Below are 22,339 nucleotides of genomic sequence, written 5' to 3' on the forward strand. Positions count from 1 at the left end.
AGCCCAGCTCGAAACCCCTGGTATTGCAAATTTACAGTCAAGGTGGCCCTGCACTACAAAACATAACCAAGAGTGGTTAACATAGTTGAAGAACTTTATTAGTCAATGTACAACTCTGACTTCCAGAATATCCTGAAGATTTCTGCGGAGGTTCGACGGGCAGCTTCACTCATCCAGTGATCTGCAAAGAAATAAAAACGAGGGTGTTTATGATGCTGAAACTCTAAATGGTTCAGCTTATTCTTAATGTTAGGTTTAATACACGTGACCAAATCGAAGAAAGCGAACACTAAAGTCCCATCAACAAAGTGTTAACATTGCTGATGGGATTTAGAAGTAGGAAGATCTAACGACTGATAATCATTGATCTGTTGACTGCAGCTCCCAGCCATGACACCATGTTTTACGAAACCTCTCAGCATGCCAAGGCTCCATGACACTTTTGACTCCGGACAAGCAATACGCAGGCATCTTATGGTTATTTTTTATTGTTTTTGTCAATCACCTTTCACCTCAAGTGTGTGGGAGGTTCCTGCAGCAGCTTCTCCTGTGAGACTCCAGCCATGCTGAGCAGACTGAATGACTCTGCCTGACCTTCCATCAACATGAGGGTGAGTACTTGATGACTCAAGTTTTCACTCTGCGCGAAATATCGCTTTAAACCTCATGACAAGATGGCTACGTGAGGGCGTTTGTAAACGTGTGCCAGGGCAGATGTTTCAAGTAAAATAAAAGGCTTTTACATCTCTTAAACAGATCTGTCCACCAAGATAAGTGGAAATCAACCAGGTGGTTTTAGATTAGTAATCAAGCTGACTGACGGGTTCAAACATCACCTCCTTGGTTGGGTTAATCCACTAGACTTGCATAGCCCCAAGCTGAGGGATTTTGTAGATGAACAGACCCAAGTCTCAAGTTCTAGTCACCTTATTCCTCATCGTCAGGTGGAACCCCCAGCTCCTCATCTGTCCATTTAGAGGCATCAGGCCATGGGAAGTGACCCTAGGAAAAAGGGAGTCCTCTGAGCGCTATTCCCGTTCTACATTGTGACCAGCATGTATTCAACTGATGTGGACAAATAATTGACCATCATGTCAACAATTTCACCAAGAGGGCTTCGCACAGCTCACTACACTGTGAGCGTAGCAAGACTACGTGACACTGGTTGCAAAGAAGAGCAGGTACCCTCTTAGACTTGAGTCAAGCCTCGGTTTAATATCAGTTATTTACTCACAAACACTGCGTCGGACTCGTGCCACATGTGCCAAAAGATCCAAAACCACATGGCACTGCTGATCACCTCCGACACGATAATTGGCGTCTTCGCTACGTGAGGATATCCCCTGTACGGTGGTGCACTGTGACCACCTGCCCTGGAACACAAAAAAACAACAGAACACGTACGAATTTGTTTAACTTCAGAGTACATAATGATAAATACAAACGTACATCAAATTCCTGCGTAAGAGTTTTAATAACGAAGAGGTATTAAATTTATGATACATTAGCAGGCTAGCAAGTGGTTGGCACAATTAGCTTGACGAGCTAGCGGGTGGATGTGACTTACTTTTGGGTTGTTATCCTTTGTGGACCGCGTCTCAGTAGCTGGTTCCCGTTCCGAAGGACTCCCAGTACCCTTCCAAAAGAAGACATGTTGTTTATCTCACAAACAACCGTCCTCTTTTAGAGTTTTGTGCAAACAATTCGTAAGAAGTACGGCGACTCCGCTCGCCGAGAAGTCACCTTCCCTTGTCAATAGTTGGTCTCTCAACAACAACAACAGCTCTGATTGGACCATAAAGGACAGCAGTTGTTTCTCCATGTTGATTGGCTGAATAAAAAAAGCACACAGCGTCCCCCTCTGGTACGATAACATTACGACATGGACTGGTATAGGGCAACTCACTCATACTGTAACTTGGATTACTTTCCTAATTTTGAGCAAAAACATTTAAAGAGAAGTCAGGTTTTAAAAAAAAATTTACTCTCAGAACAATTTAATCATTCTTGATTAGTGTTAAGTCGAATAGTTTATGAAATTATATTCGAAATACATTTTTGACACTTAATCAGAATCAGCTTCATTGGCCAAGTTTGTAGCACAAACAAGATTGTTTTTCAAGAGAATACTTGATATACATGAGACATACATATACACTGTATATATGTATGCATATATATCATGTTCCACCACCATGGTCCACTAGATGGGGTCACCGCCTTAACAAAGCTGCCGGGGGGGAGCTGTCGCCCTTTCAGTGCTCTGAACATTTGAAGTATTTCCCTTTGACGAGTTTAGCCGTTTAAAGCGTCAATATGGCAGAGTGAAACAACGTGCTTATGTAACTCACACTGACTGTAGTCTTTCGACATAAATTGGGAATAATCTCAAATGTCAAAAGCAACATGTGAACTCCTAAAGCTCACATAACGGAACATATGGATGAAAAAAAAGCACACGCACTGCAAGCTTGTCGGGAATCTGCTAAAACACAGGAAATAATGACATTGAGTCGAGAGCGCGCACGGCGCCGCCGCCCGGGAGTGCTAGCGCCGCGCGCTGTAACAGTCCTCGACGCCATCTTGTTCCTACTCCATAACTGCTACCAACTCGCTTAACGAATGGAAATGTCGTTTAATCGCCCGGCGTTAAGGACTTTTTCCCATTAAAGGTGCAAGAAAGGCCCAGTCGTGTCGAGTTATCCAGGTTTAGCTCATCTAGGAGGCTTTTCGCTGGCTTAAATACGTGTAACACGTTGGTATCTAATGGCGCCTGGTAGTCGTTGCTCTCCGGCTGCGCCCCTCTCCCCTCTCAGCTCAGAACCCGCCCACAAATACTAGCTGCATGATGTCATCAGAAACCAACCATTTATCAAAAGCTTTTCCATAAACTGTCTTTTGGATAACTATGAACCCCCATTCCCCCCACCCCCCAGCAAACATTTGCGCTATAATGTTAACATGAAAAAGTGATCTGGTCGTCGTCAGAGCCAGAAAGCGACGGCTTCATCGTCGTTAACATCCTCTCCGGAGAACATCGACACGCGTTTGATCGCTGCAGCATCCTCCACAGACGCTTGCGAACGTTTCCGTTTGACGCGGGCGAGGGTGGCTCGTACGCGGCCCCAACTTATATCTCCGTCCTCCCACAAGTTTATTTCATACAACCAGCCTGCCTGTACGTCAACAATTGCAGCGGTGTTGTCGCGACTGCGCATGCGCGAAGAGATGCGGTTGTGGGGTGGGGGAGGGTAAATTAAATGGAAACGATGAGGACATCCTCTCTCAGCATATGATGTCAAAGGGATTTCTACAGACATATTTCTGAACAGATAGCAGCAACTGATTTACTACCAAAAAATGCTGCTAGAAAAAAATAGTTATTATTTGTACATCTTCAATCAAAGGACGGATGTTACAACCTCTTAGTGATGATGATTATTATTATTGGGGTTTACAGAAGCTTTACTAGTTATTAAAGCTGGTGTGATTAAACAGTGAATTCATTCGTTTGATTCAGTTTTTTTCCCCACAATCTTACAGATGTTTGGAGTATGTTTATAACCCTGTTCTCTCACTTTGTTTGTGGCCAAGTTCAATATTACTGATGCATTCCTGGAGGGTTTGGGGTCCTCATGGATAAACAGCATGGGGTTTGTCTATTCCGTCATGTCCTAAAGTATTTGTACCTGTATGGTCTGCTTTTCTTTTCTTTTTTTTTTTTAAACTGTCTGAGCGGGATTTAATCTTGTGGTCAGTGTTTCATCACGAACATCAGTTCAATATACAAAACGCTGCTCTTGTGTAAAAGGTTACATAACAGCACAGCTTAGTTGTCTCCTACTGCTTTGGGTAGCAGATTTACATGCTGTTATTCAGCCATGTCAATGAAATTAGGGATTTAGATCAAAAATACCTCCTTTTTAAACTTTGGTCACTTTTGGTTCATCCTCACAACAGTAAATGTGCAGCCTATCATCTAGGTATGCGACCGTCACGTCTGTTGAGGACACAAATACGACATACACATGGAAATTAATAAAATATTTAATATTTAAAAGGTTTATGAAGGCAAAATAGAGACACCAGGTGCCTTTTCACCCTGTGAAGGAGAGGAGGAAATAGGAGGGGAAGCAAAAATTTGTTTAAACCTTGTGATCTAAATATTCATGGTGTGAACATGAATGGAATGAGAACGGTGTGTTGCACAATAAGTTTATACAGCCGACTGTGTTGCACAATTTGTTGTATATGAACGTTGAAAGCTACGCACCAATAAACTAAATAATAAATAAAATAGTGTCTTATGAAGACGGAACATTTAATTTTCATTATGCATGACAAAACACATGTAAGGACAGTTTAGTCTCTACCAATTGACTGACAAAAATAGCAGAGACTTGAGGAATCACATGACCGCGCATGGAGCACGGGCATGGTGCCCCTGTGAAATCGGGAGTGTAGCCCCGCAGCATATGGAGGCGGAGCTCGGGTTCGGCGTTGGGAGGGAGGGAGGGGGGGCTCGTGGGGGAGGCGGAGTCTGGGTAGTCCTGGCAGGGCCGCCATTTTTGCAAAGCGAAAAGAGACTGGTTTGAGGGGATCTAATTTCTAAAAGTCGCCGTTGACTAGGACATAGTTTTAACGGCTTCGAATTAATTCCCAGTCACATTTTTGTCCATACACTATACGAGAGGCAAGGGTTTTTGGCAGGACAGGACTCGTAGAGGACACGTTTAAATACAAACATTTTAAAGCTTTGCTAGTGATCCGCAGTGTGTGGACAGAAGTATTGTTTTGGTTGTGGAAGCTGTGTGGAAAGCGACAGGGGTCTTACCCAGACCCCCTTATTTGCTACTCAGATCCACCAGAGTGGATATAAAACGGTAAGTAAACTGCATTTATTAGTACTTGAAGTTGAGCACAAATCCGACCTGGAAGGCTATTGTTGGCTTTACTTTACTGGCTAGGTGCTGATGCTGGCTAACGTAGTTGTATCAGCTGAGTTTAGCTTGCTGGCTACCTCTTTAACACTGTTATTTCAGGTCCTGTATGTGAAGTTCTGTTTTATTCATTTAACTTTCATACGTTTTGAATTCGGCTATCTAGATGACGTAAGTTTCCAATGTAGGTGTCAAGTTGGACAGCGTAACGCCAGGAGAACACTTGCTAGCTAGCACATGCTACTAGCTCACATTAGCTTGATACACACCGAAAGACTCCTGACTTTACGTTAGTAATGCCAGTGTGGACATTCACAAAACGTCATGCAAAGCTATCGGGTAAATGTTATTAACAGGCCGCGATGATTAGTAGAAGTGTTTGTCACATACAACAGCAATAACCATAATTACAGTGAACATTCGCGGTATTGGTAGCGCATTTCGATTGCCCTAGTGTTTAAAGTCTTAGTTTAGCATGTAGACTCAGTTGTCGTTTCACTTAAAAACAGAGAATGAGCCCCTCAACAAAACAATGTATTAATTCTATCTGACTGTTGTGCCCTAATATAACTCAATCGGTGTGGAGTTTGACACAGTGACACTGCGGGCCATGTTGCGCACCGTTTCTTGGGTTTTAGTGAAAAATGGTAAAACATCCTAATGTAACCTTCCCCACGTTACAAATAATTTACAGTCGGTTAACTTACTGTACTCAAAGTCGTTGCTACTATAGCTGTCAGCAAAACGCGCCATACCCTTTTTCCCCTTTCCAATTTAAAAAATAATAAATTTTCTCGGGAACAATGTTTGCTATACTGCCATCAAACACGAAAACAGATCATTTGTAAACTTGAATCGGTCTAGGTGGCTCCCATCATGCTCGCCGAGAGCACAGGACATTATTACCGTTACCACCGTCACTTTTCAAAGCCACAGAACAATAAGATTTTACATGCATGGAAACTAATGTATCCGTAGGTTTAGTCGTTCCAGTAAACCCAAAGCAAGAACAGCTGTTGAAAATCGCTTAAATGACTGACTACATTGCGCAGTGAGCTCATATGCTCCTAGGTTGTTTTTTTCCTTTAAGCTATTTTTTTAGATCAATTATGACAAGATGAAGTCAAGACTAGATCCACAGATGAACGAACGTTTTGGTATTTTGTTGTAAGCGGACTTAAAAGTACACGTCTAGATTTCTTAATATAGATTCAGAATGTATTGGGTTCAAATGCTGCAAGCGTGGGGGAGGGGATGTTCCATTTGGGCATCTCGCCCCAGTCATACAATTTGTAATTCCATCTCGATTGTCGACCCTTTAGCCATTCTGACACAATTTAAGTGATTTTTTTTCAGCGACCTCATACCAGTTACCATGCGGATGGTAGTCGTTTTTTGTTGTGCCCCGAGCAATTATTCATCAACATGTTGTCGCTCTTTCCTGTCTGTGACGAACCAAGCATTAATCCACTTCTGTAGTATCGGTGCTAGCTTGCTCTGCTAACCATTACGTAGTATTCCGTTAGCGTCCGTTGGTTACCGCTAGCGCTGCGGGGTTACTTTCAACAGAATTTTGGCCTTAGCTTACAACCCGGGGCTAGAAAGATTCATTTTGATGTGCAGCTGCTTTCACCATTGAATGAACCGTAAAAAAAAGCCACATATCAGACATGTCGTGTTCGTAATTCCATTACACCTAGCCCGCTACGTTACATTTCGAGAGGCCATAATAGCTAGCCTATTAGCTTACTGGCTTTGCTTTCGACGAATTCACAAAAAAACTTAATGGTAACAACACAGAGACTGTACCGACAGAGTGATACTTAAGGTAGAGTGTATGAAAGAGGCGATTGAATGCATTCTTGGGGGATTTTCTTCCCATGGCGAGGCTCCACTGGCTACACGATTGTCTCGCCGTCCTGAGAAAAGCGCTATGAAAATGGCGACAGCAGCAGGGTGTTGTGGTAACATAATAGCAACGTTGTGCCCTCCACACCCCTATCGGCAGGACTGACTGCAGCGCCGACATACTCACTGTGAAGCAACTACACAGCACATTATTTTATTTCAGGTCATGCATAAGAAGAGCTGTAATTAATAATATACACCATGCCTTGTCAAAACTGCGCTTTTTCACCTGTCACAGCAGCAATCTATGCTGTTGTTCCTTTGACCAAAACAAGTAATATAGTAGCCCTGCTACATGCGTCACTGCTTATGCTGTTGCCTGGGTTTCGTCTTGCAATGTTGAATGCTGGGACACGAGGTTTTTTGTATTTGCCAAATAGAATGCGGATGTATTTTTTAAAGTACCATACATGAAAGCACATCAGTGCAACCCCGAGTAAAGATGAAGTTATTGGAGACTTGATCTGTATTCCTTCCGTGAAGGTTTTTCACTGTATAAAGGTTGTGTAGTGTCTCCCACACCCGTGGTTTGTATTTTCTCCACTGTTCTGTGTGAATCCCCACTTATGGGGTGTTACAAAGGCAGTGATCCTGAGGTAGTTAGAATGTATAAATTCAATTAAATGAAATATACCTCACCCAGCATTTTTTTTAATCCAGTGTCTTTATTTTTAAGGCATAATGTGGTAGTTAATTGTGCACTTGAATTTTATTTCTCTGTTAGATTTTAATCACAGCATGCTCTGAATGTTGACATTTTGTTCCAAATGAGTTGATATCCTGTCTCAGTTCTGTGCTATCATAATAATGACAACAATGATAATGATAACACATGAAAAACTATTGCGTTAACCGATGTACCATATTTCAAATTAAAAGTTAACTGAAGTTCTACGCCTTGTGGGTTTAATCGCTCATATTCTGTTAAACTGTCCTGTAGTATACCATAATAACAGTACATCGTATTATAATAACAGTGAAACTCATGTGGTTACTAAGTCAAGGCTAGTTTCCAGGATAATGTTTTCAAGCCCACAGTATTTTGTAAAGGCCCGAGATGGTGTGGTACAGCTGTCCTTTTCTCTTCTTCACCCTTTGGGACACATTTTGGCATGTTGTGCAGCTCAGATGCTTGTTCACGGCTGTTGCCAAGAAGTGTGTGTTTTCTTTTTTCTTTTTTCTTTACTGACAGTTTTAGAGTGAACAGAATTTTCAAATTTGCCAAACCATATTGAGGCAGTGGGTGTTGACACTGAGTCACTCACATTTACACAGAAGTTAAAACTATCAGTAGCATGACTAATGTGAGGATGTATTGCTGTCCCCTTTGTTTTGTGAAACACTATTCTGTTTGATGTGGTAGATCTGTCTATCAAAGGTGCTTGTTTGGTTCCAGGAATCTCGGAGCCTTCAAATCCTTACAGGCATCTCCTGTGAGGTGAAAGGGGAAAGCATCAGAAGATCAGTGTCTGCTCATGGAGTCATTTCACCTTAAACACCACTAAGGCTATACACACCTGAATTGTCTGTACAGCTTCTATCTGAAAGGAGTGGTGACATTTTGAACTTTTTGTGAACAGTTGCGAATGGATATGGCTTACCTAAGAGCCAAGTGGCAAAGGGTCTTGGTCTGTGGCGAGGTTATTACTTCTAGATGAGTGAGGGGCCCTGCTGTGTCTAATCAGACACTGCTACATAATATACAAAATCCCCAGCCGGCCAATTCTTCCTTGTAACTGAGCAGAGACCTTTGTACTGATACTCTAGCTTTTTTCTTTTAAATACCAGACTGGCTGTATGAGAGCCTGGCTGGCTGGCATGTGCAGCAAAAATTCTCTTGCACTGTATGTATTTCATGGGACTCTACTGTTTTGCCGAGTACAGTGTATAAATGTCACTACATCATCATCATCATGAACAACATAGAAACTGTTATGATGTCACTTATGAGTTGGCACAGCCATTCAGGGTCTTGTTGGTAGGCTGTTTTCATTTTGAGCTGCTCCAAACCACTGTTATGGGATTATTTTTTGTTTTGGCAACCAAACGGTTAACCGTCTACTCACCTTCTCAATTAACTATGATGTGGTTTTGCAGGTAGCGGCTGCTATAGTAGCTCGACTATGTGTTGCGCAATGACACAGTGATGGTTGCTGTACAATTCCGTGACAAATTTATGGTTTGCGTGTTTTTACTTTCCCCTTTAATACCTGCTCACCTTGCTTGGAGAGGCGACCCCTAACTTTCACTTGATAAAAAGCCAAAGAAGAGTGGAAAGCTTTTTTAAGTGTTTGTTTTGCTTGCTGTGTTGACAGAGTCAGTGACTGTTGATGAGCAGCCACTCGCCCTCCGCCATAGGGACAGAGTACTCTAGCTGGAGACAGGGAGTCATAGCAGTCTCAGATGACACACCTCTCACCCTAACCCCCAGACAGACAGACAGACAGACAAGCTTCCTTACACACATAGAATTGAGAAGCCAAAAACTGAGTACAAACATATTTCATTTTTCAGTGCACTCAGCAAAGAGAGTGAGGGAGACAAGTAAGTGCACAGTGTCTCTATTAGAGTATTGACATAGTGGAAGGGCAGGTGAAGGCCACGGCTTCATGAGCTCTCTCTTACACCTAACTTATACTTGGATGAGCTCCTCTTGTTTTTGTGCTTGTCACTGTCTCCAGACAATAAACCCAACCCTCAAGCAGTCACACTTCCAGCAGGTGAAGTGTGCATTTGTTGATACACACCTTACAATGTGGGGCTAAGCCATGTGGTTGTGCCCTGGTCTCTGGTGATCTCACATATGTTGTACGCAGACCCTGAGAGATCCAGAGACAAAACTGCCTGACTCTGGAGCCCAACACAGTCACATGGGTCCCACCTGGGAGGAGAAGCAAAGGCTCAGGTGACCTGTTTTGTGCTGCTGGCTGGGCTGTAACAGATCCCTCTTTAAACTAGCAAGCTACATCCCCAAGTCCCCAACAGGTGGCTCTGAGATTGAGGAGGAACCTCCCTAACCCCTTTTCCTGGTGCAGTCCCCACGTTGCAACCGTTATTCGTGGTTGTTAGCCCAGGGCAGGATAGCCTGAGTAGGAGAGGTTGTGTCATTGATGATGGTGATGTAACTGCTCTGCTGTCCAGGCATGAAATTGATAATCAAACATTGTTGTATGGGACATGAGAGGCTTTTCATACTTTTTGTTTTATAAATGCTGAGTTGCCTCAACTTATTTCTCCTCGCATATAGTTTCTTACATGGGAGTTAGCTGCTCCACGCAATCCTGAAACACAGTAACAGGTTGCCAGCTGCGTATATGACATCTGTTTCTCTATTGATGGATCTAATAGGCAGAGTCACACTGGCTTTCCCTCAGATGTACAGCTCATTATGAATGAGCCTCTATAATGTTATCTCTACCTGTCTGATTTACAAATGTTAAAGGGACCCACAGTCAGTTTCACACATTGTAACTGTTGCAAGCAGGAGTGAGAGGGAGATGGAAAGATTGAGCCCCAGGGGTTCTCCTGAACAGACATTACTCAGTCTACGGGAGGGCTGCCCCAGGTTTGCTGCCAGACTCTGTTGTTATTGACTGTCTTCCTCTCTGGTCATTGGAACTGAGCACACAGGGCAGTGTCTTCATGTTCATAGCTGACTTTGTAGCCAGGGTGGGATATTGGTACCGGCCAGCAGATCAGTCCAGGTAAAATATGGAAGTAAATGGTAGGAGAAAAATATTTATTATGAAGTGGTCATTGAATTTTAACACCCCTTAGTGGCTAAAGGAGGCGTATATTTCCCAGCCTGCTTATCAAATCACACAGTTTCTAACTCATCATTATGAAAACGGTGTTAAACTAGGTTATTTTGCATGGCAGGTACCAACCCTGGTGTTGAACCTTTTGTAGTGTAGCCCCTCAGACCTTCTGTATTTTGTTAACTTGTTTTTCTGTCAGCCTGAAACACCACTGACCCTCAGCCTGTCATGTTTACTAGTTGCTCGGTAAGGGGAGGGGCACAAACAGTGTAATTCATTAGCTTCCTCATCATTGAATGCCGCTAAAATGGTCTTTGCAGTCTAATGAGGAATTTTTTTTGTACTCTTTATAACATAGTTCCTGTTTTTGGCCGCAAACTTGACTTATGTGAATGCTGTCTTCTTCTCTCCTGTATTGATTTATGACTTCACCTTCAGTGCTTGAATGCAGAGAGAGTGTTGGCAGCCATGGGTACACTGATTTATGAAGGACAGGGCAGATGCAATGTGTCCCACTGTGGGTACTGTGAAAAAGAGGACCAGGCCTACATTCCATCTGGGTCATGCTTCAAGTGTATATGAATGTATCTGAGTTTGTTGTATTCATTTGTTTATGAGCTGAGTCATTGCAGCCAGCTATGAGTATGGCGTGAAGGCACATCAGCTTGGCAGGGGGCTGTGGGATTCAGTTGGAATCCCTCATTCTTCTCTTGCTCCTCCTACTTACCGAAAAACATAAGAGACTTGGCTGCGAAAAGAAATGAAAAACCCTGTTACACAGAGCAGCAGGAATACACCGAGGAGAGAGGGGAGCTGTTTCTGTAAGGGCATGGTTTGAGTGTGATGTGTGGGTTTTCCCTGACTTCCGTGCGGTTCTGTCTTAAAAGGATAGTTATTCCCTGCACAATGACATGACTGTGTCCCTGATTGAGGGAGGAAAGGAGGAGAGACTGGGCTATGCTAAGTGCTCCACTCTGCCACCCAGAGTCCACGCAGGTCTAGGCTGTGTAGCGTCACTGTCAGACAGACCCCATGTACTCCTCCCCCACCCCGCTGCCCTCTGAAATGGAGGGGCTGTCGATGATTTCTAAAGCTCCCTACTGCGCCAGGAAATCTGTTAAGAGAATGCTTACAAGGTGAACCGTTTTTAGATGCACAGCAAATCTAAACCACTTAAATCCGGTGTCTTATTATACAATTATCGACTTCTTTTACTACATGCCTTTCCTTGTCTTAAGCCTTCTTTTACTCATCCGCCCCTGTGCATGTTCCCCATTTTCCCCACCCTCTGCTCTGATGTGTTTTTCCATCACAGCCATTGATTTGGCCAAAGGTGGCTTTAAATGGTCTCTCCCAGCCTCCCTGTAGTTAGGAACTGTGTGTGCGACACTCCCCTTCACTCTGCGTTACTGTCTCAGGTTTATTTAGGAAGTGCACAGGGGAGGGAAAGAAATCCGGCTGGGCGGGGTGACTGGGCATAGGAAGAGGGGTGTTTTTTGCCTTCCTTTCTTTGGCTGCATTTCTCCAGCGTGATGGACAGTCCTTCTAGAGGAAGTAGGAGGAGCCAACTGAGGCAGTCACAGCACAGCTCAGATTTAGTCAGGAATGCTGCTGTACTGTACTTACTTTTCTTTTTTCCAACCGCCTTTTGTCAGTGTTGGCTGTGTCTGGCTGCAGAGTTCATGTATGTTTGCACACTGCTCTGAGGGCCTCCTTGTAGAGGAATGTTTGAGGGGCAGGGCTGGAGGTTATCTGTTTGTTTGGCCTGTGTTGAGAGGTATATTTGTGAATGTGAGCCTACGTGAGCATTCCTTTGTAGTGACAGGAAGATTCCCTGGATGAAGTGGAGACAAACCTAGGGATTTAAGAGGCTGTTTTGGAAGGAAGCTATTTACCTTGGCTTAAACATACTGGCACTCTCAGATAATACAAAGGAAGGGGTAGTCTGTTATTTCAGTGTTTTTATTGGCAAAATGCCCCATCCTGGTACAAATAAACCGTTACATCAGACTCCATCGCAAAATGTCCAAGACTGTGAAGTAGGTCTGTTGTTTAACCCGGTAGGTGCACACATGATCAGAAGAGAATTTGGAAGGTGATGCCATTAGTTGCATTGGCTGAAACACAGACACACAAGGGGTCTTCTTCCTATTAATTAGGCCTGGAGCTGACAGCTGTCATGTCTGCCAACCTCTCACCAGTCCCCTTGGCTCAATAATGGGTTAATCGGTGCTTAATAACTCTCTCCTAGTTCTTTTATCGTAATATTTGGCATGACGTGTACTATGTTTCTTCCTGTTTCAATAAGAGGCGTTGTAGTCTTCCTGGAGAGATGATGTGCAGACATGCACTTATTTGTGCCAGTGCTTCAGGGGACGTTCTTTGGCCAGAGAGGACTAATATCTCTTGGGCATGCAGAGAAATGTTTTGATGTTCTGGTGGGTTATTGATTGTGATGGTGTGTGAAGTATGCCCCCATACTTAATACACAACACATCCCTGCTTTATACCCGCTTTCCCATCAACACCCTGAGCCGTGATCTGAGCCTTTGTTTGGCCCAAGTGTTCATGAGCAGGCGGAGGTGTGACCTCCAGCCTATTTTGTCTCGGCAGCTGTCCCTCCCACTAATCCTGCTTATCAACAGAGCTCACTGTATCAGGGGCAGTCACACTGATACATATGCTCCTGTCTGGATTCACATCAGACACAAATAAATGGCTTAATATTCTAATCAGTCATATAGCCAGTGTAAGATTTATTAATCCAGCCGGCCTCCTGCCTTACAGCCAAAGGAGGACGAGACTCTTTACCTTTACACCTAATGGAGTAAATAATAAATGACTTGATCTTGCTGCACTGCTAGAGATACTAAAAGTAGGCATGATGAAATTGTAAGCCACCAATAAAGCATATAGACCTAATTAAAGTATTAAAGCTTGTGTTTGGGTGTGTGTCTGAGAGCTTAGAATGAAGCCGTCCTCCTCTGCCAAAGGGGGAAAAAATGGCCTCTGTATGTTGTTGCGTTTTCCTCCCTGCTTTCATGGCGGCTCGCTGCTCTGTGTTCTCTTGCTCCCCTTTGTGGGAGCTTTCTTACAGTGCAGCCCTCTGCATTCTTGTGTGTAGAGGTTGCTTTAGTGCATTTAACACCTCACAATATTGTGTCCTCAGACTTGTAACCAGTCACTACATCTGATTGGTATTCAAGTTTTAACAGAGGGGGAATTCCTGTTAACCCCTTTTTGGACTGAAACTTTGAATCATGCTTTACCATATCCTGGAAATACCCCTTTTTCCACTATGATCTGTACATCATACATCGTACAACATTTGCACTGAAGCTTTAGGATATTAATTTCTCTTAATATACATGAAACTACATTTTTAAATGATCATCAGCTGCTTACAGTGTTGCTGCTAATGTAATAATTCATTTTCTTCCCTTTTTTTGTTGTCTGTCTTCCCCTACCTCAGGCCTTGTGGATGCACTTAGATGTCTGCAATGACTGCTGTGGCTGGCATGCCCCAGTGTTTTGGACTCCCATTCTCTGGACTCAGTAGGACAAGAACTGATCAGCAGAGAACGTCATGAGCATAGTCATCCCAGTAGGGGTGGACACAGCAGACACCTCATACCTGGACATGGCTGCGGGCTCAGAGTGAGTAACAACTTGTAAACGTGTTGAAGGATGTCACAATACTGGAAATTTGTCAGTCAGTGGTTTGTCTGATTTTGATGTTCCTCCCCCCCCAAAAATTTTTTTCCAACAGGCTGACATTGTGAAAACATGAATTGGCTGTAAAATGGTGGATGAACTGTTTTGAGCATCAAACAACCCCAGCAAAATGACTCCATTCACATTTGCTAACATTTGGAAGGCCTGAAGGGGCACAGTTGATATATTTATTCACATTCACTCTGTACAAGTGCAGTTGTGGTGGATAAACTGCAGAATGACTGGTTTCGTGATCACACTCAAGTAGTGCTAACCATAGGAAGCCAGTCCAGCTGGCACAAATTAGGACATGTAACTGCCAGTCCAAATCCACAACAGGTCCCGCCTCACTTTATGTTTTTCCATGAACATGTAAATGTGTTGTCATGTAAAGCACTGTGATATTGGGCCTTTAAGCCGAGGAACTTGGCTCTGGTCTTGAAGCTGTAGCTTGTATTCGCTGACAAAGAGGCTGAAGTGTATAGTTGTACATGGCAGTGACATCACTCGCTGATCCATATACGTTTCATGGATTTCTACCTGGGACTGAAACTCAGAAGCTGGACAAGGCTCCAGCGGGCTCGATCTTCACAAATGTTACCCATCTCATACTGTTGGACACCCAGATGTCTCCATTGCCTCTGTGTCCTTATATTTCACAAATCCACAAGTAGACTTCATATAGTTGTTCTAGTTCAGTATCTCCAGTATCTAAAACACTATTTGATATCTTCAGTTCCAGAGGAAAAACAAGAACCGTTTTAATGTCGTTTCCTGTGACATTCCTTAACACACCAAACCTTCTCTGTTCACCTCCCCAACCCACTACCCTGTTTTCCCGCATTCTTATTTTCACAACTGTCCTCCTGTCTCTCCCATTTTGTTGGCTTCATCCTCACCTAAAGCTCATTCTTGGTTTCACACTCTTGCCATACTTCTCTCCACCTGATCCACCCCTCCCCTGCTGCAGTTTGTCATTATCATGTGTATGTGATTGCTTTTACTCACATGCACTTGTTTCAGAGACGGTCTTTTGTGTGACGTAATATGATTTCCCCAGTCTCCTGTCTGTATGTGTGATCTGCTATGACGGAGCAGTTCTGGTCCCTGACTCGGTTGAGTTCTTTCTTTAAACACAGATCTGCTCTCCCACTTCGATAGAGGCATCAATAATGGTTGAGGAATTCATCTGTTCATGGAGCCATTGGCTCTGGAGCATCAGTGTCTGCTCTAATGGACATTTTAGCCTCTCCATTGATTATAGTTGCACTCAGCCATTGCTCATCATTCTCTGTGTTCAGCTTTTAACTACGTCTGTCTATGTGAAACTGGCAGCAAACCCAGAATTAAACATATATTTCTGCCTTCTGTGTTTATAACGCACACCATATGATTTTCCTTGATCCCTTTCGTACTCCTGAACGTGATGTTTGCACATGTGTACAATGTGTTCAGTCAGTGAAGCAGAATGGTGCATGGAGTCATGGCAACAAGCCTCATATTGCCCCTCCTCTCTGCTTCCTATAGTCTCGTCAAGGACATTGCTGTAGCTTTTTCTGGTCAAGTAAATGAAGCAAGAGGATCTCGCATGACTAAAGAACAACACACGTCATCAACTTGTGGAGGGGCTCTTGTCTCCATAAATGAGAGTGAGTCGTCCCTTCTGCCTTCATCAGAGCTGTTGCAGTGACAGCTTGTGTTGCCATGGTATCTGCCCCTCGCTCCCTTTCCTCCCCTCTGCACTGCGCAAGGCCTGTTTCCATGGTCACAGGCCTGAGTGACAGGTGGCCCTCACAAAGATACAACGTCTTAAATAGTCCCACCGCGTCCCCCTACCCCCCTCCTCCTTTCCGAGGAGCTCTCCTGCCAGAGGGGCTAGGCGTAAGCCCCTTGCCTTGACTCTCTCACTCGCTCTTTGTCCATCCGCGCTCTGCGTCCAATGGCCTGCTGCAGATTTATTCAAAAGCAGATAACAAGCTTGAAAGGGGCTTCCACCTGCTGCCGCGCAGGTTCCATCCAGACCAGAGGGACAGATTGTAGCTGGAAACCCACACACGCAGCTCTTTGGTGTATTGTGAGTGTGCCAGCCGTCTCTAAGACAGCGAGGCTGGCTACTCACCAGCGAAAGAGCGTCATGTCCTTTCCACATCCCCTGAAGTCTGCAGCAGTGTGACCAGCTGTTGACTAATGAAATGTGCATGTCCACGGTTACACACAGAACCCTGCGTGCGCGCACACGCTGACTGAATACGTAGTGTTGCCATGGTAGCGAGTGGGAGCTCTTTAGGAGTGAAGGCGTTGCCTCTGGTTGTTCAGAGCTTCTCTTTTTTCCCTCTCCTGTTGTTGTTCTCTCCATTTTCCTCACTCGTCTTCTCTGCTTCTACCTCTCCTCAGCAGGTGTTTGCATTTTGAGCGACATCTGTTCCTTTTTAAATTCTCTTGGCATTTATGAGCTATAAATAGGACATTCCAAGTGCAAGCAAAACATCATTCTCTGAAATGTCTTTTCCTTCCTCACTCATCACGGTCTCGTGTGCGTGTCGCAGGCCAAAGCTGTTGGAGTCTGATCTTGACTGGCTGTATATCTGCAATCCTCCCACTTCTGTGTACTCTGACTCTCTAGTCCCTCCTTTCCACTTCCCAGGAGTGGAGACATGAATGATACCAACCCTCCAGCTCTGCACACATTCAAACATCTTCTTCCCTCCCACCAAACAAGTTGGCTCTCTGGTTTCCTCCTGTCGGTCGTTGACTGTTGCTGCCTCTGTTGGTTTTTTGGTCTGCCTCCCTGAAAAGTGAACTGAAAGATTTTTCAAGCCAACGGAATTCTTTTATGATAACGCAACTTCATCTTAATCCCTGTATTGTGTAATAGTTAATGATTGATAGGATAGAGTTAGTGATTGTACCACATAAACTCACATTTATTTTTTAAACTCTTCCTCTTTGATTCAAGTCTCTCTCACTCAACAGTTTAGAAAAAAAGTCATCAGTGCGGGAGTTAATCTGTAGTGTAGACACACTAACAAATGCTTGAACACACACACCTGGGTCCGCCTCCTCACCTCATGCCTGCACTTACATTTTCACTATGACAGTGAATACTTGTTTGGCAGTTCACACAGGAAGTGTTGAACAGTGCTTTTACGGCATGTTTCAAGAGCACAAGGGCTGAGAAGGGCTCACGCAGGTACCGTATCACCACTTCACTTTGAGGCTCACTTTAAAAAACAGTTTGTTAGAGGCAGAAAAAGGAGGAACAGATGAAGAATTATGTGTGCTGTGTTATTTGAAAGTAAACAAATGTCATTAATATCAATCCATGCTCTTTTTTTTTTTTATTCATCTTCTCTTTGTGGCAATGGTAAATACTACTATACTTTTCTTTTTCCTGAATGTGGGCTTCAGAATGCGTCTGTTATAGAGTCACAGCACAAGCAAAGTGGCATGTTGCGTACACAGAAATGCTGCACGGCCTGTTCAGAGTCCCGTGTGTGTGTGTGTGTGTGTATGTGTGTTTTGTACCCATCTTACTTGATTTACCTGAGAGGCTGCCCAATATGCTTAGTGAGCTTTCTATTGTGTATTTTAGCCTTGTTCATGGAAACTTGCTGGCGGTGGCCCTCATGAAGTCAGTGTCAGGCGGACTTTATTTCTGGTGTTTAAAGCCACTACTGGGTTATTGACTTTGGAGCAGAGTTCATGATAAGAAATCAGAAAAAGCAGGAGAAAGCGAGTCCGTTTTTTTCTTCTTCTCCTTTTCTTCCTTCTTTCTCCGCTCTTCATATCAGACTATTTTGACTGATTTGTATGTCAATATCACTTCCCTCTTCTTTTCCATAAACGATATCATCCAGTCTCACCTATGACCTCGAAGATACATAGCCTTGTTTTACATACATACCTTCAATTTATATATATATTTTTTTTTTCAATAATATGTCGTCGTTTGCCTTTATGTCATGACATTGTTACAATCACTTTATGTAGTAGTTTGTTATGTATGACTGTATTTGATAGTTGTCTCAGACCTTAATGGCCTCACTGGGGACTGCATATTATCTAGAGATTTATTACATACATGTTGTATTAAACTTGGATGCAAAAGTGTCAAATCATTAAAAATGAAAATAGATAAGCAAATGTGGGACACCTGAGACATTTTATATTACAGGAGGGTTGGTCTCACCTTGAATATGAGATGATGTCAGCCAAACCCTCAACTGTTCTTCTGTCTTGACAAAAGTAGATGTACAGGTTTGGGGTGAACAAATGCAAAAACAATTGTGTGTGTTTTTGTTTGAGTGACAAGCCACGTTTACATGTTTTGATCATCTTCTTTTGTTTGTATGTCGGGCTGCAACTAACGATCGTTTTTAATCACTGCTGCATAATCTTCAGATTATTGTCACGATAAATTGATGAACTTCTTGGTCTGTTACAGAACAAGAAAATTTTGAAATGCTCTTTTCAGTTTCTCAGAGCCCAAAGTGACGCTTTTTAAATTGCATTGTCTATTCATACAACAAACTCTGTCATAGTAAAGAGGCTGGGATCAGTAAATGTTTGAAATTACTGCTTGAAAAAAAAAAAAGAAGAAAAAAAAGACTGAAACCAATATAAGTGGTGATTCATTTTCTTTGAATTCGATTAGTTGTTGCACCTCTGTGATGGGTTCAAAATTAAAACTATGATTTATTGCCTATTGATAGTTGAGTGTTATTTCAGTCTGGCTCTCATGCCTGAGCAGTGAAGATAAAGTGGTGTAACGGCAAACAGGAGTTGCTGGAAGTGCTTCACCAACTGTCACGGCCTGTAGCACGCCATCAGTGGCACAAGCTGCACCGTCTCTGTTAGTGCGTTTTAATCTTCTCATTTAAACACGCTTCATTACGAGTAATAATGGTGGCATTCTCCGTTTGTGTTCCCGCTCTACAGGCCAGAATCGGTGGAGGCCAGCCCTGTGGTGGTAGAAAAGTCCAGCTACCCTCACCAGATCTACAGCAGCAGCTCTCCCCATTCCCACAGTTACATTGGCCTTCCTTATGCTGTGAGTACAAACGCTCTACTTCATCTCCCTGATAAACTACAAACCTGTTACTCCAATGAGCTCCTTGAATACAACACAGAGCCAGAACGGACTGGCTGTGAGAATATCTTGGTTCCCACAGGCTGTACTGGAATGCACTAAATCACCTTGGAATCGCTGTTCTATTTTACTTTGAAAAGCCCTTCAAGTACAAGTTGTACATGTTGCACTTGCATGGCTTGTTTCTTTGTGTACAGTGAATCTGGCTAGACTACATCATGAGCTATGATGATTGCTCTTTAGTGTGAATTCACCACACCCCACCACACCTCATCACCTATCTCCCGCTCATCTACCAGGACCATAACTATGGGGCTCGGCCCCCACCTACACCGCCAGCCTCCCCTCCCCCCTCCATGTTGATCCGGCAAGGAGAGGGGGGGTTGTTTGTTCCAGGGGGCCAGGACGAAGCATCCACTGGCACCACACTCAGCACCTCAGAGGATGGCAGCTACGGGGCTGACATCACCCGTTGTATCTGTGGCTTCACCCACGATGACGGCTACATGATCTGCTGTGACAAGTGCAGGTAAGGCGCCATAACATTAATTTGTTGTGGGCTGTTATCACATTAAAGATGTATTCAAAAGATTCTGAAAACAAAAGAAACGAGAGAAGACCGTCAGGCAACTTCCAGCAGCCATATAAAAGTATAACTTGACTCCTTCTATTTTGTTTCAGTGCCTGGCAGCATATAGACTGCATGGGCATAGACAGGCAGAACATTCCTGAGACGTACCTGTGTGAACGATGCCAACCTCGACACCTGGACAGAGAGAGGGCCATCCTGCTGCAGACAAGGAAAAGAGAATGTTTGTCTGGTAAGCCTGCTCTTATGTAGGCTTTATAAAGTTTGTTTTAGGGCTTTAAATTTTAGCTTCTTATTGAAAATTTCAACAAAGTTATAGTATATTGACTAAGAGTGGTATAAAATACAGACTGTAGGTTAACAGTACAAATTGTGAGGTAGTGAAAGTTTACAGAGAAAGCAGGAACAGATTTTTTTTTTTTTTAGTTTTTAGTTCTGTTTTACAGGTTTCCTTGCTGCAGTAAATGTGCAGCTTGTTAGTGGTAAAAGCAGGTTGTAGGCTGGACCAGGCCACAGCTTCCTCCCCCTGCAGGTGGAGCCTGGGACACACTGACACCTGCTGGATTAGTAGTATACAGTCATTTTCTAATTTGTGCTGCTTCATCTTCCATTATTAGCTGTTATTTTCTTACTTGTACTTTGCATGTTTTCTCTCAGGGCCGTGAAGATCTTGGTAGAATTGCGTAAAAATTACCGTAGCAATTTTCATAAAGCTTTGTCAAAAAGTCGCGCGTGGACTAGAGAAGACACAGTCTAGCTTTACCATGGCGAGATATGAATGAGATATGACAGAATCCTACCATTTTTATGTTAAGGTTGCATAGAAATATTAAACAAGTCGGGACTCCTGTTTGTGGATGTTCTTGTTATTTGGCAATAGGCAATATTAGGCTGACTGTGGTGATGACGTGCTGTATTTGATATCATGTATTTATTTTTGCCTCATCAGACGGGGACACCAGCGCTACAGAAAGTGGAGATGAGGTGCCTCTAGAGCTCTACTCGACCTTCCAACACACGCCTACCACCATCACCCTCACCACCGGGCGCCTTGGCAACAAACAGGCTGATAAAAAGCGCAAAAAGAGTGGCGACAAGGAGCCTCCCGCATCCTCTGCCAGAGCCAAGAAGGTCAGATTTGCTTTCTGGTGGAATCTGTCACACAAATCATATTCTTGAATTTCATCAAAGTTGAATTTTGAATGTTTCTTGCTCTGGCAGGCCTTCCGAGAGGGGTCGAGAAAATCCTCAAGAGTAAAGGTAAAGACAGGTCACAGACACGTGTAGTTCAACTTTTGGTAATGCTTGAGCTGTATGTAACGGTCGGACCGTATCATTTTAGGGTGCGGCTCCAGAGCAGGAGCCAACGGAGCACCCGTCCCTGTGGGAGAATAAAATTAAGACGTGGATGGAGCGCTACGAGGAGGCCAGCAGTAATCAGTACAGTGAAGATGTCCAGGTCCTGTTGCGTGTTAAGGAGCAAGGCGATGGCAAGAGCCTGGCGTACAACACGCACCCAGCCTCTTTCAAACCACCAGTGGAGGTACAAGCCTGTAGACAGTTGTGACATACAATAATTCTTCCTTAAAGTTGAGCTCTCCTGTGCTCAGAGTAACTGGTTTCTCCCCAGGGTGAAGGCTCATGTTTGGCTGTCTCTCCCTTTCAGAGTCAAGTTCAGAAGAACAAGAAGATCCTCAAGGCGGTGCGAGACTTGGCCCCAGACTCACTGATCATTGAGTACCGGGGCAAGTTTATGCTTCGACAGCAATTTGAGGCCAACGGTTACTTTTTCAAGAGGTCAGACTGCTTCACTGCTCTCAAGTGTTCAAGCTATTTTCTGACTTGCTGCTGAAAATGTCTTATTTATTCTTCACTATTTTGTCAGTGTAAAGTGAAAGCTTGAGGAGCATCCATGCAACGCAGTTTGCAATGTCGTTATTGTTTTCTTTTTCAGGCCATACCCATTTGTGTTATTTTACTCAAAATTTGACGGACTGGAGATGTGCGTGGACGCTCGTAGTTTTGGAAATGAAGCACGTTTCATCCGTCGCTCCTGTACTCCCAATTCTGAAGTAAGCAGATATCTCAGAACCTGAATGAGTCCATGTTTTGTCACTGTCCATTCATTTTCACTCATTTTTATGAAGGTGCGGCACGTCATTGAGGACGGCATGCTCCATTTATACATCTACTCGCTGAGGCCTATCGCCAAAGGCACAGAGATCACCATTGGTTTTGATTTTGACTACGGCAGCTGGTGAGTTAAACTCTCATGCTAAAGCAAATGAAGCTAATCTCATTCTGGCACAGGGAATTCTGATTTCTGTCTCTTCCTTTTCCT

The 22,339-nt window shown here is 43.7% G+C and overlaps 2 protein-coding genes across 6 annotated transcripts in view; one reads left to right on the plus strand and one right to left on the minus strand.

Moving 5' to 3' along the window:
- Positions 1-76: 76 nt before the first annotated feature.
- Positions 77-2,772, minus strand: ndufb2 (NADH:ubiquinone oxidoreductase subunit B2). The gene is made up of 4 exons (XM_086201903.1): positions 1,568-2,772; positions 1,235-1,373; positions 927-1,002; positions 77-181 (listed from the first exon to the last, which is right to left on the minus strand). The coding sequence occupies exons 1-3, from the start codon at positions 1,651-1,653 to the stop codon at positions 928-930; spliced, it is 300 nt and encodes a 99-aa protein (XP_086058029.1). The 5' UTR covers positions 1,654-2,772; the 3' UTR covers positions 77-181; position 927.
- The window catches only part of kmt2e (lysine (K)-specific methyltransferase 2E), a 31,677-nt gene continuing 9,880 nt past the window's right edge, over positions 543-22,339 (plus strand). For 3 of the 5 annotated variants that reach the window (XM_086201896.1, XM_086201898.1, XM_086201900.1), the window contains exons 1-11: positions 4,529-4,883; positions 14,079-14,263; positions 19,259-19,370; positions 19,709-19,938; positions 20,091-20,230; positions 20,948-21,129; positions 21,220-21,258; positions 21,341-21,541; positions 21,665-21,795; positions 21,953-22,070; positions 22,146-22,255. In XM_086201896.1, the coding sequence (XP_086058022.1) occupies positions 14,193-14,263; positions 19,259-19,370; positions 19,709-19,938; positions 20,091-20,230; positions 20,948-21,129; positions 21,220-21,258; positions 21,341-21,541; positions 21,665-21,795; positions 21,953-22,070; positions 22,146-22,255 (1,334 nt within the window). In that variant the 5' untranslated portion in view covers positions 4,529-4,883; positions 14,079-14,192. Of the gene's footprint in view, positions 612-4,527; positions 4,884-14,078; positions 14,264-19,258; positions 19,371-19,708; positions 19,939-20,090; positions 20,231-20,947; positions 21,130-21,219; positions 21,259-21,340; positions 21,542-21,664; positions 21,796-21,952; positions 22,071-22,145; positions 22,256-22,339 lie in introns of those variants that run through there. The other 2 variants (XM_086201897.1, XM_086201899.1) reach the window with 2 other exon arrangements.

This window comes from Aulostomus chinensis, chromosome 4 (genome assembly GCF_037954235.1).
Source record: "Aulostomus chinensis isolate RoL2024-O1b breed Wild chromosome 4, RoL_Achi_v1.0, whole genome shotgun sequence".
In the NCBI taxonomy this organism is placed as follows: domain Eukaryota; kingdom Metazoa; phylum Chordata; class Actinopteri; order Syngnathiformes; family Aulostomidae; genus Aulostomus; species Aulostomus chinensis.

Coding starts and splice junctions, on each gene's coding strand:
- ndufb2 (XM_086201903.1), bottom strand. CDS start 1,653: ATGTCTTCTTTTGGAAGGGTACTGGGAGTCCTTCGGAACGGGAACCAG. Junction 1,374..1,567: donor CAAAGGATAACAACCCAAAA/GTAAGTCACATC, acceptor TTTGTGTTCCAG/GGCAGGTGGTCACAGTGCAC. Junction 1,003..1,234: donor ACGAGTCCGACGCAGTGTTT/GTGAGTAAATAA, acceptor CCTTTTTCCTAG/GGTCACTTCCCATGGCCTGA.